The 19,315-nt window shown below is 40.6% G+C and overlaps 1 protein-coding gene across 1 annotated transcript in view; it reads left to right on the top strand.

Moving 5' to 3' along the window:
- Nucleotides 1–279: 279 nt before the first annotated feature.
- The window catches only part of SPTLC3 (serine palmitoyltransferase long chain base subunit 3), an 86,830-nt gene continuing 67,794 nt past the window's right edge, over nucleotides 280–19,315 (top strand). Inside the window, exon 1 of the mRNA XM_056357442.1 lies at nucleotides 280–618. Within this exon, the coding sequence (XP_056213417.1) occupies nucleotides 508–618 (111 nt within the window). The 5' untranslated portion in view covers nucleotides 280–507. The remainder of the gene's footprint in view (nucleotides 619–19,315) is intronic.

Raw genomic sequence — 19,315 nt, 5'->3', positions numbered from 1 at the left:
TTAAAAGATTACTCTGTTTAAATTTTCAAAACATTTTATTATTCTACTCTAAATGGAGTAACGTAGCTCTATGTTGAGTGTAATAAGGAGAAAAAAAATGTGATGTTCCTCACTGGGAGATGTTTAAGAGGTAATATGTCTTTAAGTGTCCCCGCCTCTGAATCCACCCACTTCTTGATAGCTGCAGCAGCCTTGTTGACTCATAGAAGCTGCATTCATACAATAGTCGGCAACGAGCAGTATTTTTCAGAGATTTTAATAGCACACCTCCTGCTATGTATTTCACGTTCTAGCTTGCTGGGGCTGAAGGTGTATGAAAGAAAAAGTTTTAAGTTTCTAAGATATTGCAAAAGATAGTTCCTCCTCTCATCCTGGAAAATCCTGACAGACCAGTTGGATACCTTTCAGGCCTTAACCAAGAACTTTATCTGCTCGTCCCACTGTCTTTTTTACAGTTGAAAGACCCAAGACACCCTTAAGAACTGAGAATCTGACTAATTTAAACAGATGGCTAATCCCAGTGCAGTCTGCAATGGACATCTACATCATCATCAGAAACAGAATAACCTCTTAAAAAGTGGAATCTATAAGAAAAATGGAATTACAAAAGGAATGAAGGTAAGGTGTAATAGTTTACCTTAATTGCCTCAATATTGAAAACAAATAGGTAGTTGCAACATTACTTATTAAGCTAGTTTTATGGCGGTCTTAGTCTCCATTGAATAGGTTGTATGGATTAGGCTTGTGTGTCAGATTTTGTGGTCTTAGGACCTGTCACTGCTTTTTCTCTATCATCCTGAACTGTTGTGAGTGTTGTGAATGTCGGTCCTGTGGACTAACTGGCTTCTAGTTCATATCAAACACAACAAACACATGCACACTGAAATGTAATTGTTTCCTTCTAAAGATTAACTGATGGTGAAGTCAACTTTGTGATGTATTAATCACTAGTGGAAAGCTGTTTTATCAACTTAAAGCATGTGTGGAGTGGTTTTTAAAGTGTGATTTATTGCCGTACAAGTATAACCCAAAAAACATTTAGGCAGGGAAGCTGTCTTTTCTTGATGTTTACATTACTGCAAGGTTGGTTTAACTGATGCCTGCACTTTACTGATGTCTACTCTCCAGCCTTGTACTTCTGAAAATACAAGTCAGTTTACTTACTATTTTCTCAAGCTGTTCTCTTTGAAACCAGCACTTCTCATTTATGTGAATGTTTTGTGGAACAGTTGGCATGTAGCATCCTAAAGAATGAACCACAAAACCGAAGGTATGCTTTTGCCAAAAAAAGCCCAAATCTTAAATGTGGTCTGTCTGCGATACCTGTCCTGACTGGGAACATACTGTCTGTCTTGAAGTGTCCTAATTCTAGATGTTGATGTGGTCACTAATAAAAATCTTGTAGTGACTAGAAAAAGGCTGGCTTTACAGCACAATGTGATGGTGAGAGGGGGATGGAGGAAGTTGCTTTTGGAGCCTGAGCACTCACCTGACCATCCTTGTTAAAAGCTTTAGATGGAGAGAGCTCCACTGTTTTACAAATAAACTGCTATCTTATATCTTTCTCTAAATGGAGCTCTTACACACCTAACACACTAATGAAGGCACGCCCAGTGTCATGCTTGATGATTGTCTGGCTTTAGGTGTCTCCCTTGGTATGGTGTTTCCCAATCATTGGCTTGTGTAGGATGAGGAAAGCAAAAAAGCTTGTGCAATGATTGAAAAGGCCTTTCCTGGTATTTGCTTCCAGGAACCTAATCTAGCATCCTTTTACGTATCACATATGTCTTCTCACCATTTTATATATTAGCTATTTGCCACAATGATGTCTGAAATCTTTGCTTTCAGCTTAAGTGGCAAATTTCAAGGGCTAAACCTTGCCATTCAGTTATTGTTAAGCTGCTGCAAATGAGCAGTTTTGAAAGCAGTAGACTCCCAGGAGGGGATTAATTAGGTTTTCTTCCTTAATAGGAAAGACATGGCTAGAAACATAAAGTAGAATACTGCTGAGGGGTGAGCAAAGAGGAAATAAATATTAACCTGAAAAGGGTGAGAAAGAAATGAAGGAAATGTTAGCAGATATACCTGCTAGATTAGTAAAGTCTTACAAGCACTGTATGGCTGGAGGGGGAGTTTTACCCTGCCATGTGATGTGTGAAAGAGGCACTGAACCACTGGTAAATATCATCCATGGCTGAGGAAGTAAAGCCTTAGAAAGTTCATGAAGCTTATCAAAGGCAGATTTGGTAAATCCGGGTCTAGTACTGTGTTCCGAATTACATACCAGTTCCCCTGTCTTCCTGTTTCAAACACAGATTGGAAAAGAAGGAAACAATAACAGACTAGAGTCCTGTATGAACCAGGAATCTCATCCCTGGTAGGAATCTTCCCAATCCTGTCTGGTCTGTTTCCCCGCCTCAGCTGCCTCACCCTGTTCAGTACTTATGCTTTATCCTATTTTACAGGAACAGATACTGTCCCTTCCTACCTGCTCTGTTTACACGGCTTACTGCTTGTAGGTGTGCAAACTCCCACAGTCTTCCAGTGTGTTTATATTTGCAACACCTCACTGATGTGTGCTTCTCACTTTATAGCAGGGATGTGAGGAGCAGGGAATATGGCAGCTGGGTGCTCAAGGAAGCTTGTGCAGAAATGATACCCGTGGTTGTCACGATTCTAGTAATCTTCCTCCCTTCCTCCTCTTCTGCACATTCTCCATGTTGCCCTGGTTTCCCCTAACACTCTGACACACGCACAAGGACACTGGGACATGGACACACATGCATGTATTTCACTGCCTATTTAGTAAATCGCCATTAAAGACCTTAAGTAGGAGGGGAAATATAGTGCTTGAATATTCAGGGGATGTGCCTGATGAGGCTGGTTCTAGCACCTGAGACTTGTGGCAGTTCTGAAACTCTTGGGGTTAGTTACAACTGTGTTACTTTGCAAGGAGGGAGATGTGTTCTGATTTGAGAAAGGCAACTGGTGGTGCAGAGGTTACAGCGAGGGCATGGCACAGTGAAGGCTTCTAAGCCAGGAATATGTAGCAATAGTTGCACACAACTGACTGACTGGAACATCAGGCTTTGCAGAAATCTGCTTTATAAACCTTTTTTTTTTTTTTTTTTTTTTCTTTTCTTGAGAGCCCACAGGAAGCACTAGCTTCAGGAAATGCTGGCTTTGGAAACAGTGCTTTTGAAAACACGGGCTCAGGAATAATGTGTTCTGCATCTTAATGATGTAAGAACATTTTGTGTGTCTGTATGTGCATGGCAGAAATAGAGAAGTGATTCTGATATAGCAAAAAATCCAGGTTTCTGAAGAAAGGATTTTCTTTAATGGGTTGGATGATCAAATGTGGGGGAGTAGTGAGGTCTTCTTTACTTCTAGCAATCTGTGGTATACCAGGAAAGGGGATAGTTAAGTGATAAAGAAGCAGTGAAGCATCCTACCAGAAAAGAAGCTGTTGCTTTGGGGAAAAAGTTATATTACTTTTGAGTGGGACTACATGTTTGAATAGCTTCTGTGATTATTTTAAGTCTGACTTAACTCTAGCTGATAGCACAGACTCCCATGTAATAATGAACACCAGGCCTAACCATGTCTCCACAACCATGCTGCATCCTTGCATTCATTGGAAGTTGGGCCAAAGTAAGACCTAAGCTTTGGAAGGTGGGTTGTGGGCCATGTCTTCCACTTCGTTAGTGCTTATAACACAGGCACATGCTGGGTGTTCCTCCTGAACCTGTAGCCTGGACTTGCCTTTATCCAAAGCACAATTCATGAGCTAACCTATTTATTTATGTGACAGTAGTAGCCAGGAGAAGGTTATTTTCCTAGTGATGGTTACTTTTGCTGTTATACTGCTGTTGATTGTGTGTTAATCGTAGGGTACATTTAAGTTTTAAAACAATAAATATGTCTCTCCAGTGGAAATATGTTTTTCCTACAGTACACATGTAACAGTTTTATTTCTTAGATCATTTCTTTGAGTGCGTTAGTGAGCCTGCAAGGCAGTATAAAGCTACCTGCAATTTCTTTTTTTTTCTTTTTTTTTTTTTTTTCTATCCTGCACTAAGAATGGCAGTAGCTTGGAAGAAACTTGCAGTGAACAAGACTTCAGCCTTTTGCAGGGCTTTCAAGCTCCTTTCAGAAAGCAAAAAAGAGCCCAGAATGAGATCAAACCCAGTAACACCTGCCCCTCTTATTTGATAGCCCAGAAGTATGATAGCCTCCAGCATTTGGGGTCTCTACATTCAGAAGCTGATTATATTTACCCTTTGTCCTGGGACATCTGAACCTTATCCTAACTGTTCTACTGCACTATTTATTCAATACTCCAGCAGTCAGTTTCAGTCCCTTCCATGCTTTTGGCTCCCCTGCTTTTCTTCCTCTCCGTTCTGCACTACAATGTCACTTACTCCTCAGTGAAGATCTTAACGAAAACATTGACTGTTTAAAAAGAGTCATGAAAGGAGTTTGCCATGCAACTGTTCTTGTAGGAATCTTCTATGTTGTAAACGCCCCCTGGAATTTCTTTGTGCTCTGTCCTCTCACATATATATATATATACACAGCACTTCTTCATGTGCTTTTACAGTAGTTTGCATCCAAAATGTCCTATTTATACTAACTCAATATAAATGTTAATGAGTCCTGTGGGGAAATATAGTAAGCTAATTCCTACAATTAGAGTTGTGCGATAAGGTTTATTGATAAGAGAAGAGCAAGGAGTGACTGTTAACGCTGATCAGACTACTACCTTTCCAAATGCTTGCAGCCTCAGCTGTGCAACCATAATGATCTATCAACGTAATAGGGTCTTTTTTTCTGAATTATCTTCCTTTTTTGATGTTGCTTTGGGTAAAAACAAACTGAAAGGAGGTTTTGTTGGCCCAGCCTTTTTCACCTGCAGCACTAAGCCTTTTGGACCTGTTCTATTGTGCACATACTAGTGGAAGGTGCAATCCCCCTAAGCCCTCTGGGTTTCATAGCTGTAGTGACAAAAGGAAGATACTGAGAATTGGTTTCCAGTCAGAGTTCTTTACCAATTACTGCACCTGTTGTTTCAGTTGTACCACAAACATGACCTCCTCATCCTCGGTTCCTGCCTTCTCTTCTCCTTGGTTTCGAGCCCCAGAAATTCGTTGCTTTGCACCAGCAGTCTCAGCTAATAATCACAGGTCTTAGATCCACACCCTTGTTTCTGTCATCTACCCTGCTATGTGATGAGCTCAATGCATTGGAAGCAGGAAATGTTGAAGACTTCTTTCTGCAAACTGAGATGTGACCAGTGTGTAGGCACATGTTAACAGTCAATGACTCTCATAGCAATTCTTTAAGTGTGTTGCACGAGACTTTACATGCAAGGTTAGAGATTTTTCACATAGCACAAAAAGTTTCCAGCAAGGCTGGAGTCACTACCCTGTTAACACCTGGAAATCCTTGAATTCATATAATTAAATTTTGGGAGTTAAAGCCCTGACAAAAATGGCATGTATTAATTTGGTTTGGTTTGAAAAACCTAGCATGTCAGGTCCTCTTAGCACAAGAACAGCTCATTCCTGTACATGTGAAAACAAGTAAATGTATCAGGAGACTGGCTTAGCTAACCAGATAACCCACGGTTGAACTCTAGTGCAAAAAAAGCAGTATACAAGAGGTAGAAGCAGGAATGGGCTAAGAAAGAGGAGTTTTGAAACATTGCAGGGGCATGTATGGATGGTATTAGGAAAGCCAAAGCTCATTTGCAGTAGACATTTGCAAGGGACATCAAGAGAAGCAAAAAGAGCTTTTACTGCTGCATTAGCAGTAAACTAATAAACATGGAAAATGCGGCCCATTGCTGAAGGGAATAGGTGACCTAGTGACTGCAGACATGGGTAAAGCTGAGGTATTCCATACTTTCTTTGCCTCCGTTTTCACCAACAGTATCTTTCAAGCCTCTGTGTCATCAGGCTGCCGGTAGGGGAAGAGGACTGAGTCGTGGAGCTCTTGAGAAATCTCAGCCCATACAAATGCATGGGATGACAAGGGAGGCACCCAAGTGTGCTGGCTGATGTCACAGTGACATCACACACTATCATCTTTGAAAGGTCATGGATATTCAAAGAAGATCCCTGATAACTTAAGATAGGCAAACGTTCCGCCTGTTTTTAAAAGACAGATCATTTCTAGCAAAGGTTGTTTCTTGGGGCACAGAGAGGAAAGTGATTTGAAATAGCAAACAGGGATGTACCAAAGATAAACTATGTTTGACTGACTGATTGTCTTCTATGATGAAGTGACTAGATTTGTGAAGGAGGGGAGAGTGATAGATGTCATCTACCTCAGCTTTAGCCATACTATCCTCATATGCTACTTGGGACATTAGGGTCTCTCTCAATGGGTAGACTACTATATGGGCTAATAACTGGCTAGATCATTGGGCTCAAAAGGTAGTGGTTAATGGTTCATACTTTTCCTGGAGGCTGGAGAGGTTTCATGTATGGGGGGAGCAGAAAAGGAAGATGCAGATAACAGCACTGGGACATGTTGCTCTGGAGTCTCCATCATGCAGGCTTTCAGGACAAAACCCCAAGCACCCTGCTGGGAATTTGGTGTTGACTTGCCTTTGAATGTGAGGATGAACCAGAGGCCAGCTGAGGGTCCATCCGGTCATTGTGTAAACTCAGACATTGAAGTGAGTCTGTGACCCTTTAGTGTAAGGAGGCAGCATTTCTCTGGCGAGAGTCCGCTGCAGTGATCTAAAAATGGACAGAATTGATGCAGAACTGCAGAAGGGCTTCTGTGGGCAAGTACCTGGCAAGCAGCTTATTCTTGCTCAACAGAAGTAACCAGTAAAAGAAAGCCGATGAAGTGACTAGTTCCATTGTCTGTCTACTTATGTCCCTACAGCATGAGAATTAATTACCTTTGTAAGATGTAAGTGGAAGTCTAGCTTTCAGAAACAAATAAGGTAATATGTATTTTCTGCCTGCTCTGTCAGCGAAGGACATAGCTGGCTGTGTTCCATTGCAGAAGCAAGTTCATTAATATAATGGGCAGAATGGTAAGATAACGGCTGTTTAGGGACTGTCTGGGTCTCCGTGTGAGCTAGTGCAGGCAGAATGCAGTTACAACCACAAAACCATGGATGAGGGGCAGAGAGTAATTTTATTTTCATTACCTCACTGGGGCATCCCCAAAGCAGCACCCGGGCAGAGGCGCACACAAGTGGGGACACAGGCACCATGGGGCTTGGTCCATGTTAGATGATCACCAGACCTGCTGTTTTCACTGGTATTTCAGGGATTCGTGCAGGCGCAGTTTGCCACTGTGCTTTGATCTTTCCCACAGCAGGGCAGGAATCTCAAGCATGTTTGATAGGATGCCTCTAAGTCTATCGCAGGCCTGTGTTATTGAAGCACAGATGTTCTACTTGTCCAACACACAAAGCTAAACAACAATTAGTAAGATATAGGTGTTTTTCTACACCTCAGCTGCAGGTCACTTGAGGACGTTTATAATCCTCCTTATCAAACTTCTGTTACTTTCCCACATTCCACCCCGTCACTCAATGGACCACTTCTGCTGATGCTGGCAAAGTTGGAGGTGTTTGTTTGTTCCTCTGGGGTATAAGGCAGAGTAATTTAGAGGCAAGTAATAAATACATGTAGAAAAAGGAAGGAACATATCTGTACAATAATGCTTTGAATCAGGTGTTCCACTTGTCCTGTCAGGGAATTAACCCACCCAGCCAGCCAGGCACCACCAGTAGATTGTTTCATTTGATGCATTAAGTCCTGGAGATGTTGAATGTCATCCTCTACACTGACTGATTCATCAGTTGTGTTGAAGCAACATGTGCCTTTAAAATTGGGGTAGTGATGTCAAAGAAGGAGATAGTTCACCACCAACCAATTTTGTAATGTTTCTTGGTGTACAGCCATTACCTACTCAGAAAAAATAACAACAAGGAACATCAATATGAAAAGCACTTGGCATAGCATAATTCTGTAATACAGCTACTGGGATTGGCATGCCAATGAAACACATTGTCAAAAGATCTGCAGCTGTAAATCCTCTCAATACTAAAGGCGGATGACTTAGTTACAGTAGAGGCCAACCACAACCATTTACATGTTGATCTCGCAGAAATGCTTCCAGAGCATGTGCCTGTAGTGTAAGACTACAAAGCATGATGAGCCAATCTGTGATAAGGGAGGAAAACAGGAATGTCATCTTCTTCCAATAATACGTATTTCAGCTCAGTAATACTCCTTCAGCTAATATCACTCTGGATTTGATAACCTGATGTGGGGTAATTGCCCACACGTATTGAAGAGCTATGGCTTGCACTTTTTTAGATTAAACTTCAATTTGATGTAGGGTTTGTGACACCAGTAACACCGTTCCAGTGCTATCCCCTCTAGATATATAGGCATAGGTATGCATTGAAGATACGCGAAATCCCTCCCGAGCATCTGATATCGATAGAGGATGTAAAATAAGAGAAACTGGGGTACAGAACATACAGCATTCTCAGGGCTTATTATATGAATCTTCACATCTAGACTAATAGGTCATGGTCCCACCATGTAATCTGTTGGTGTAAATAATTCCATTTCCCCTTTAGTTAATATTTTGGGAGAGAGACCATCTGGAAGAATTTCAGCCCTCACCATGTTTTGTAAGGGAAGTGTTGTAATATGATCATAGGGTGTTTGATTATGGATATTCCAGCTGTTTAACAAAAAACCTGTTTCAGTAAGACATGAACTCATGTTATAAATTTTAGTACTGGTTAACTTTTTAAATTGTTCCTTCAACATCCCATTCATGCTTTTAATCAAGCCATTAGGTTGGAGATGGCAGTCAGTGTGGAATGTCTAACCTATTCCTAGCCCGTGAGCGCAATCTTCAACATTATGTCCAATAAAATGTGTTCCTTGGTCACTGTACTTGGTGAGGAGGTCTATACTGATGAATGAGTTGTTCTAATGCTTCAATAGTGTTATGTTAATTAGCATATTTGGTGAGGTTAGCAATAAACAGTCCTGACAGTATATTCAAAGCAGTGAATATATATTGCCACCCCCTCAACAGGGGCCGGGGGATGATGTAATCAACATGCCAGGTATTCAAGGCCCACTGACACTGTTTTATCTTTTCCCATGGCCTATGTAATGCCCTTAAATAAAGCTGTGTACAAATAATACAATTAGGTGCACATGCTTTGTAAATATATAATGACTATCAAAAAGAAAGCATTAGCAAGATCTATCACCACCTTCCAGGGCTGTAATTTTTTGCTGATTTTTTTTTTTTCTATAAGAGTAACTATGTCTGGAACCATAACTGCAAGTGGGGGAGTAACTTTATTCAACGTATAATCTATAGTTGTTCTCCATGTGCCATCTGGTCTTTGAACAGGCCAAATAGGATTATTAAAAGCAGTCATGGTTTCCTTAATGATTCCCATTTGCTGAAGTGCCTGAATGGTTTGAGTAATTTCCTTCCCCCTCACCTCCTGGACTATGGTATTGTTTTACAGTTATCACCTTGGCAGGCAGAGGCAGCACAACAGGATCCCACTTTGGGAATCCACACAAAATGGTTATAGATGGAATAGCAAATCCCACTTGTGAAGTCTTAAGCAGAAGCAACTATTTAAAGTTTCTACTGCTTCTCCTGCCAACATATATATACCCAAGATATATTCTTTAATTGGGACAATTAACACTGTCACAGTAAATGGAGTGGCATTTCCTATTGTTAAGATAACCTTAGTGTTCAGAGGGCAGATGTCAGATTTTCCCCCAATCCACAGATCTGTGATGTGGATTCTTAATATTACTGTGCAATACAGTAACCTCAGCTTCAGTACCCACCAGAGGTAAAACATATTAAATCCCCGCAGACCACTACTTTAGAGTTAAAGGAACACAGGGACGTAGATCCCCCTCACAGTAAGAGGCTACAGTGGTAGCAATTTTGGGGGACCTGCCAAACCTTCATTTCTGCTGTTTTGGTATTTGCCAGGTAGTACCTTGTCTAGCCTATACCCCAGGTAGGTGGGGGTGGACGGTGGGTGCAGAGTTGGCAGTGGGGCCAGGGTCAGTTGGCATTTTTGCGTAGGTGCTAACTTTGGCCATTTCAGTTGTCTGGGAGGTGATCACTGCCCTGTTATCTATTTCAGGCATGCTTCCAGAAGAACCCATGTAGCTAGAGAAGTAGCCACAGGGGTCCAGCGCTCAGTACTGGGCCATCTCGGAATACAGGGGGTCACTGTTGTGGCCTCCCCAGTCCCCAGTTTTTTTGCCAGCTATGTCATGGCTGTTCCTGGATCCTGCCAGACATGTGAGCTGATACAAGAACAACCACAAAACCATGGATGAGGGGCAGAGAGTAATTTTATTTTCATTACCTCACTGGGGCATCCCCAAAGCAGCACCCGGGCAGAGGCGCACACAAGTGGGGACACAGGCACCATGGGGCTTGGTCCATGTTAGTTGATCACCAGACCTGCTGTTTTTAATGGTATTTCAGGGATTTGTGCAGGTGTAGTTTGCCACTGTGCTTTGATCTTTCCCACAGCAGGGCAGGAATCTCAAGCATGTTTGATAGGATGCCTCTAAGTCTATCGCAGGCCTGTGTTATTGAAGCACAGATGTTCTACTTGTCCAACACACAAAGCTAAACAACAATTAGTAAGATATAGGTGTTTTTCTACACCTCAGCTGCAGGTCACTTGAGGATGTTTATAATTCTCTTTACCAAACGTCCGTTATTTTCCCACAGTCTCTGTAAAACGTGACTTTTTGCCAGAATAATGGTTAACATCATGCTGCCTCTCACAGTCTGCTGTTTGCAAATGTGCAGTGGCAATTCAAATACTGTTTTACAGGCTACTAGACAACCATAAAGATCCCTTAATTTATCACAATATGCAGGTCTGTTTCTGCTGTATGAACTCTCTCATGGATTATTGTTTTTAATTTCTTTTTAAAGAACATTAACTCTTGTTACGGCTAGGACTGTGGGATTAACCAGCAAAACAGGAAATTAAATTTCCCTACAACAACCAGTGGCTCAGCCAGAGAACTTCTGCCCTTCCTGGCAGCTAATTTTTCCACAGAAAACACTTTCAGAAAGCAACCAAGCCAGAGGTTTTGTGAGACTATGGTCTGAGAGAGTTGTCATTATGGGATGGATGCTGAATTGGGAAGAAAAGTGCCATTTAGAAAAAGAGCAGGCAGCAGGAACCAGCAGTATTGTGAGCCAAACTGAGGAGGATCTGGAGCATTTCATGTTTTAGGGTGTATTGATTCAGTCAGATAGCTAGAGCCTTCGATGAGATACCTTTGGTATAAAACTGTGAGGTGAAGACCTGAATTTCCAGGGCAGATACCATCTATGCACACCCATGTCTTCAGCACAAAGTAACATTTATCCTGTTGTGGCCAAGTGACTTTCTCCATCCTGGAGTATTCTGAATTTCTGTGAGAACCTCCAGTGTAGGTGTAACACAGCAAAGCCTTGTCTGTTCTTCTGATCATCTCAGTCTTTTTGGAAATTATTCAGCTGTATCCTTTCCTTCATTTACTTGGCCAAGCACAGGCTTTGGCATGTGCTCTGTCATTTCCCTCTCTTCCGAAAAATGTGGTTTTCCTACTCAACCTACCAAGAAGTGAGGATTTATTCACTTAGCGACAGGAATATGGAGTGTCATATTTGTGTCAAGGAGCTGAGACTCGTAACCATTTCAGCTGACATCATGCTGCACTCTGCTTCCTCCATGAACTTCCATTTGAGTTTCTTCTTCCCTGATGCTGCTGATGATTCATATGGTCTGAAGGGCTGCCATACATCCCTCTCTGTGACTCACTTGCAGCTATCTGAGACTTCAGCTTGGCTAATCTTGAGCTTCCTGAGGCTGCTCTTCTGGAGAGTGCCTCAGCCTGTCCTTGTACTTCAGGTTCCTGTCCATTCCTTGTGTCTCCACAAAACTTTGTGTTCGTATTCTAAAAGGACCATTTCTTCCACTGTGCCCCCCAGGTTGCACTTCTTGAAGGTAAAGGTAGTTGCCATCAGGCATTTGTGCACACTGTTGTAGAGGACATCTGTAAATATCACTCAAGCCACTGCCTGAAGAGGGCAGGTTACGGATGTTTCCACCCAGTCCTAGCAGCCATGGGTCAGTGACTGTAGTGATTTATATGGGAAGCTTGGAGGCCAGGGAATATAACTTGAGAAATCAATTTAAAATCACCCGTGCTTGTCACATCATACCTCATTGTCAGCTGAAAGAATCCCAGCCCTGTGATCTGATCAAATATATCTCCTATTCAGGTCACCTGCTGATCAGCCTCAAAGTTTCAGGTATTACGCAGATATCAACACCAAACAATGAAACTATTCAAAGCAAATAGACCTTTGTTGAAGGTAATTCATGGTCTAAGAAAGCATTTGAAAAATCAATATATTTTCCCATCTTTTTAAGATCATAGTCATGTAAGTTCATGAGTTTGAGCTTTTGAACTTCCAGCAAATCTTGATATCAGGCATGCTCAAAGGCAACATTTTGCTTTGTCTTGGGCACAAAAATGTGTGTCTGCATGTCTCTTGCAGTCCTGTTTTCTTTATGTAAGGCATTGCTTTCCTGTACAATTTTTTCCTTGCATCATTGTTACATAAACAGCTTTTTTGTTTGCATATGTGGGCGGTAAGATTGTTTGGGAGGTTCTAGCAGGTACCAGGGTGTGTTAATCCTGAAGGCAGAAATCTTCTTCATTTTTTGTGGTTTTGTTTTGATCACAAAGGAAACAAACCCTGTTCAAACTGTTTTGATGCACTCTCCACCCCTTTTTCTTCTAATCACAATCGTTCTTTACCCATAGGCCATCATCCTCTGTTTCTTTTCACTTCCTTTAGGTTATAAGAGAACCAATAGTGAGATTTTTATAAGCCTTTAAGTATAGGATTGGTGTATCCGTGGGTGAATATATAAGGGGTGTTACAAAGTAGATTCTGCTGTGTGTGTGTATTCCAGTTTCATCCCAGGTTGAGAAATACAAAAGTGCTTTATCGAATAATCTAGGAAGAAACCCACGTGGGTTGAACTTGTCTATGTAATTTTTGGCTTTCAATACATTTCTTAACAGTGTCTGTTCAAGTTGAACTCACAACCTTTGTTTCCAAAATCTAATTCTTACCCATAACTAAGCAGCAACAAATATAGATTCCAAGACAAAAATAAGTGTTTGCCAAAATCTACACCTTTTAAAGAAAAATGGTAGTATTTTTGGTTTTCATTCTGTGACAAGTATGCTGTTGAATATGCTGTCTAATTGCTTGTTCATAAAATCTACACATTTTCAAGGGATAGAAAGCTTATTAATTTTGTATTCCATCTTTATTTTCAGATTTATATTATTAGAATTGATATATTGACATGCAGTTGTGTGAAATGTTGGATATGCTATGTGCTTGCAAAAAAATTATGAGTAATTTTGTGTCCTGAGACAGATGTACTTGGGGAACTGTAGAATAGCTTTAATAAAATCCAGTTTCATCTTTGCTTAAACCTTTTGTCACAGGAAAGGTGTAATTTATTGCATCCCTGAAAAGGAATTAATTGGCCCCTTCACACCTCTTGCTCATCAGTTAAAGGCAAAGAAATCAAAAAGGTGACTTGTTAACCAGAGATATATAGGATCAAGAAGGGCTGCAAGGAAACTGCTTTTTTTGTATGTCTGTTGTAAGGATGGATAGCTGAGCAAGCTGGCCCCAAAATCCTGGCCCTTGGGCACTGGTGCTCAGTATAGAAGCCTAGCAGAGGACTTGTTACAGCAGCAGTTCTCAGCCTAACGTGATGTCTACAAGAGCCTTCCATCTTCCTCCATGTACAATGTCTTCCCAAGTACACAGGTTCACCTGTCCATTTCCAACAAGCTTTTCTCTGCAGTTCATTAATGTCTTGGTTCTTCCTCAGTTTCTGTTGTAATGAGAAATCTCTTGCCTTTATTGTCTTACTACATAAAGGAAGTCCTGTCATCACCTCTTTGATTTGGTAAAGAAATCACTGTGGCTTTTGCATTAGAGATCCACCTCTGGAGGTTATGCAAGAGTGAAAGTCAACAGACTCTCTGCTAATAATGAACAAGACAGCATTACCAAGCATAACAGATCAGAAATGGAGCTCTGTCTGCTTCCATCTTACCCCTAACCCAAAGTATCAATTAATTGATGCTTTTGAAAATGTTAATATGAACTTCTTTATGCTTTCAGCATGGCATAATCAAATCAAGCAAATCAGAAGGTAAGAATCAGATTTTTCCATCAATAGATGGAAAATATTTTAAAACTAGCAGAGATAAGGTACTATTAGTAGTTTTTTATACCTGTGATTCAGTGGAGGTATCTGGAGAACTTTTGAAAACTTGTCTCGTATGTGGGCTGAGAATTACATGGGTTCATATAAGTGAAGCGAAGCATATCTTTATTCAATTTTGTCAGTATTATTATCAGAGACTTAGGCTTTTTTGACTGTTTAAGTATGTACTTGATGAGAAACAAGGCATTGTAATCCTGTGATTTTGTTATAAAGATGTTAACATTTACAGGAAATAAAAATTAATTCAATGACAAGTTATGCAGATTCTTAAAACATCAGGCAGGCATGCTTATTTTTATTCCCTGCTGAAAATTTTACAGGTGTCAAAAATGTGTGTAGTTCGGGGAGTATTGTATGAGGGGAAAACAAAAACCACTTATATAGTTTGTTCTTTCAGCATAGTAGCATTCTGCAATCTTGGTTGGTTTTGGCCTCATTTCCTATAACAACAAGACTTATTTAGTGATACTCTCTGTCAGATCCTTAACAGCTTGTGAGCTAGTAAGCCATTTTCAGTCAGACTTGACAAAGGCATATCATCCACTCTTTCCTTAAAGTAAGCAGCTGGGAACAGGAAACAGGTTCTGCACATTCACTGTTGAAAGAGAAGCTGCAGTGTGTGTTCCTGCAGTGTGCAGGAACCCATTCCTCCAGTACGCTGGAGAATCTGCAGTAGAAAGGTTTGGTCTGCATTCCAAATAAGAAGGAAGTTTTTGTCAGTGTGTTGCTTTATTTGACACCAAAGGCAGTCAACATGAAACACATGTAGAAGCCCATAATTTATTATTCCCAGAGTTCACAGTACTCTGTTTACTTCTGCTCTAACTCATTTCTGCACGATGCATATCCTGCAATTGCATTTCTCTGGAATTTATTTAGTCTGTAAACTTCCTGAGATAAAGATTTTATTATTATTCTGTCCTCCTCTTGTAAAATACTTGGTACATGTAGGAGAGGTATCTATCTATTAAGTGTACCTTCATTCACAGGGGTTTTCATCAATGTCTTCCCACTTTGTCAAATATCAGTGATTTTTTTATCAGTATTGTGTAAAGCAGTTGACCTGTCTCTTGTTCTAGTTGCAGATAGTAAGTCAAGATAGAAAAGTGTATCTTGGTCTCATTTCTCATGGGACATTTCTACCAGTCTATCTACAGATTAAGCCTGAATTCAAGTTAATTGTTATACTTGTGGGTTTGCAGTAATTCAATTCTAATTCAGTCATGCATCAGTTCTTCATCTTTAGATGACACTGGTTCAAAGGTGAGCAGATTCAAACTCATTGTTGTCATCTGGCTGGTGTTTACCTGTTCCACAAAGGCTGCATGATTTCAGTTCACCTACTTTTGATCAAGTATTTCACCTACTCAGCAATGGTATTCCAGTGGGAGCTGTATTTTGGAGCACCAGCATAAAGACAGAAATGGAACGGATGCAAACCTCTCAATGACAGGTAGTTTCTGTAAGCTTGGGCTGAACATTAGTGGGTAGGCATTTTAGAGAGCTTTCACTACTTCTTCCTTGAGATTTAGGTGATCACAGTTAGAATATTTTGTTTTTCAGGGCTACCCATAGAATAACTTGAATAGTGTGGAAAGCTTGTTAAAGAGCTTATAACCACATATCCAAGGGAAGCTTCTGCTTTAAACATGTAGTCTAAAATACTGGCAGAGGACGATTTGAGGGGGGGGGTGGGTGTATTTTTCTTATTATTTTGAGTCATGTTTTGCTGGGAAAGCTAATCAAAATGTCTCCACACCCTTACGCTTCTCAGTAAGTAAGCACCGTGCTTCACAGACAAGAATTTGTTTACGGATTTCACTGTTTGCTGCTTATTCTTATCTTTTTTTCTTCCAACCCCCCACATGTTCCTGGCTTATGGCTAACATTTCAAGGCGCGTTTAGCCACTGTTGCACAGTGTGTTCCATTAGTGGCTGTGCTACAGGCTCACTTGGTGTGTGGCCCTAAAAACCAGCCATTTCCCACAGGACTCGTGCAGGGTTTGAAACATAGTATTTCAGGAAAGATGGGCATCAATCATGTTTGTAATCAAACATGTTGGCAATCAGATTTGCCAACTATACCTTCTTGGAATAAGAAACAGCTTTACTACGAGATCATGACAACAGACAGAGTTACCAAGTCTGATGAGAAATCTTCTGGCACAATTTCTTGAAACTCATGGTAGAGGCAAATGAACCAATATTACTTTCTATGCTATTGGACAAAGAACTTTTTTCTTAACTTGAAACAATTGCTAGAGTCTTGTTTCTTAATTAGCCTCCTTTAGCCCTGGTTAAAACAAGCAGACACACCTGCGTTTTATCTAGTCACATGTTCTGACAGATGACTGAAAAGCTAAACAGGAGTGTGTGATTTTGGGGGTTTCTTTCAACCCATATTTTTACCATGTAAGATTTAGCAGAGCTCATAAATAACACTCTTTTAACAGTTGAGTAGGTAAGGACATTGCCAGGACTTTGAGACATTCTGTAATTAGAAAAGAGAATTGAATTGGAAAAAAAAAAACCAACACAATCAAATCTGCACACACATGTGAGACATTGGAAGGGAAGGATATCCCTAAAGCTGTCAGAAATAGGTCCTTATGTATGGATACTGATCACTTTTGGAATAGGAAAATTAATTCTTGAGATGCATAATATCTAATTTATCTAATATTGGTTAGTTTCTCATATTCAGGTTACTCATTAGGTAGATACAAAGCCATGTATGTTATAAGCCAAGCAGGTTACAATTATAAATAGTTTCATTTAGGCCCCACTTTCACATCTGTAGTGAGAAAAAAGACATATCTACCTGGAACAGCTTCTAATTATTCAAGTGGCAATACCAGGGACAAGAAATCACTGTTGAACTTTGTAACTTCTCACTTTCAAGTCAAGGTCAGTAAAATCCGTATTAGTCAATGGAAGGGACACAGACCTCTCTCACAAGCGACAGTTGGCCAGGCAGGGTGGAAATGTGGGAGTGAGATAAAGCAGTGGTTGAACTGGAGAGTCTGGCTTGCTTGGTTGTCCCAAGGAGCAAGCTGTGTTCAGCAGTGTGGTAGTGCTCGGGTGGAGCGAGGTGGAGCTGCCCGAGGGAGCAAAATGCACTGTGAGAACTAGGTCAGGGGAGTGCCCAGCTCGCTGGGGCTGCCAGAGTAGCCAGAGGCTAGAGAGGGAAAGCCAAGAGGAGGTGAAAGGTGGATGGGTTGAGTCTGTGGCAGGTGATCTCAGCCAGGGTGAAGGCAAGGAACTGAGGGGAAGGAATGGCACAAGGAGAGGAAGATGCAGATCTGTAAGCAGCTGCAAGCTGAAAGGGAGTTGCTGGCGTGTGGTTTTTTCCTTCCTATTTTTTGGAAATAGCAAAGAAGTAGGACTGGCAGGTGGGTAGCCACAGAAACATGAATTATTTCACAGTGTATTGACTAACACATAGCACTCTGAAATTAAATACTTTGGTGTTGACTGAACATTTTGTTAAAACAAAAGCAGCTGTGCTGGCCATGGCTGTTACTGCCAGCTTTTTACCATAGTCCTATTAGGAGAATTCTAGCATAATATTTTTTATAATTGTTTACGACACCCGTGTTCTGTTCATCTGGGCTAGTAAGCATGCTTTAATCTCTTTTGTCCTACATTCTTCAAAAATATACTTAAATTTTACAATTTTATTTCTAAATCCAAAATTGGGCTGTAGTATTTCTGGGGAAATGTGGTTTCCTCTGCAGTATGTCTCTTGAGATACCAGATCTGAGGGTTGTGTAGGGCTGAGATGGATCTTAGGAAACGAGGATAGAAACGCAGTTTACTGTGTAGGAATGCAAGCCTTCCACATTATTCTATTGAGATTTGTAACACAGGAAAAAGTTGGTAACACTTAGCTCTTGTTCACTAAAGACATGGACATACATGGAATTTCAAAATAATTCAGCTCAGCTTTGCAAACTAAGTGGTCAGATTTTTGGAAGAGCTCCCACAGAAAATAAAAATCTTTCAAAATTCTGTGGTCTGTGATCCTTTCTCCTGGTAGCACAGGAATGCCATTGTTAAATATTTTCCATTCTTGACATGAATTTACTCCCCCCGAGATAGGGTTCCGTTTTAATGCAAATAATCTACATGGTGTGACACACTTGAATGAGTGTACTTTAAAGATGTGACATTTTATTCCAGTCAAAAACATAAGCAATAACCTGAACCTTAAGCATAATTACATTTTTTGTTTCTAAACCTTCCTGTATATCTTCACTTACCACTACACTCTCTGACAGTTGCATTTTCAGTTTTCTAGGCATGGTGTAGGACCCAATCTTGCTGTTTGGCTGTCCTCAAGCATTTTTGGCATATAGTGGATAGAACTGGCCAAGCCTACCTTTTGGGGTAATGTGTCTATAGTAGAATCCCAGTTTGGACATTTTTCCATTGTTCAAGGTTTTTTTCTTTCCAGAAGAACTTCTAATCTGTTTTTTTTTTCTTTAACAAATAACAGAAGATAGTGGATTTTACCCCTATGCCTTGGCTTACAGTGATTCTGTGAAAATGAAGCAGCAATGCATTTGGTAAAGCAAACCCGTAAATAAACTATGTGAACATAGATTTTTATGTTTTGGAGTATTTGACATGAAGTGATATCATGTCTCTACATGCTTTTCTCCAGGTCTTCTGAAATGGTCATAACTTTTGGTTGGTACCTCAGGGAAGCCAATGTCGTTCACTGTGCATTTCTAGATCATTTCCACACAACAGCTCCAAAGGGTATAGCAATACTGAGCACTTAGCTTAGTCTGAACTGCCTTAACCCTCCTTTCATCCAAAAGGAGAAACCTCTCATTTATTTCTATTTTAATTTGACTTAAAGCTAGAGCACATAGTACATTTCTGGGATTAGCCTCTAGAACTGGATAGGGATGTGAACTGCCATCTCTT

Source organism: Falco biarmicus, chromosome 12, assembly GCF_023638135.1.
Source record: "Falco biarmicus isolate bFalBia1 chromosome 12, bFalBia1.pri, whole genome shotgun sequence".
Taxonomy (NCBI): Eukaryota; Metazoa; Chordata; class Aves; order Falconiformes; family Falconidae; genus Falco; species Falco biarmicus.
The sequence above is the reverse complement of the archived record's forward strand: the minus strand, read 5'-3'. Positions and strand labels throughout refer to the sequence as shown.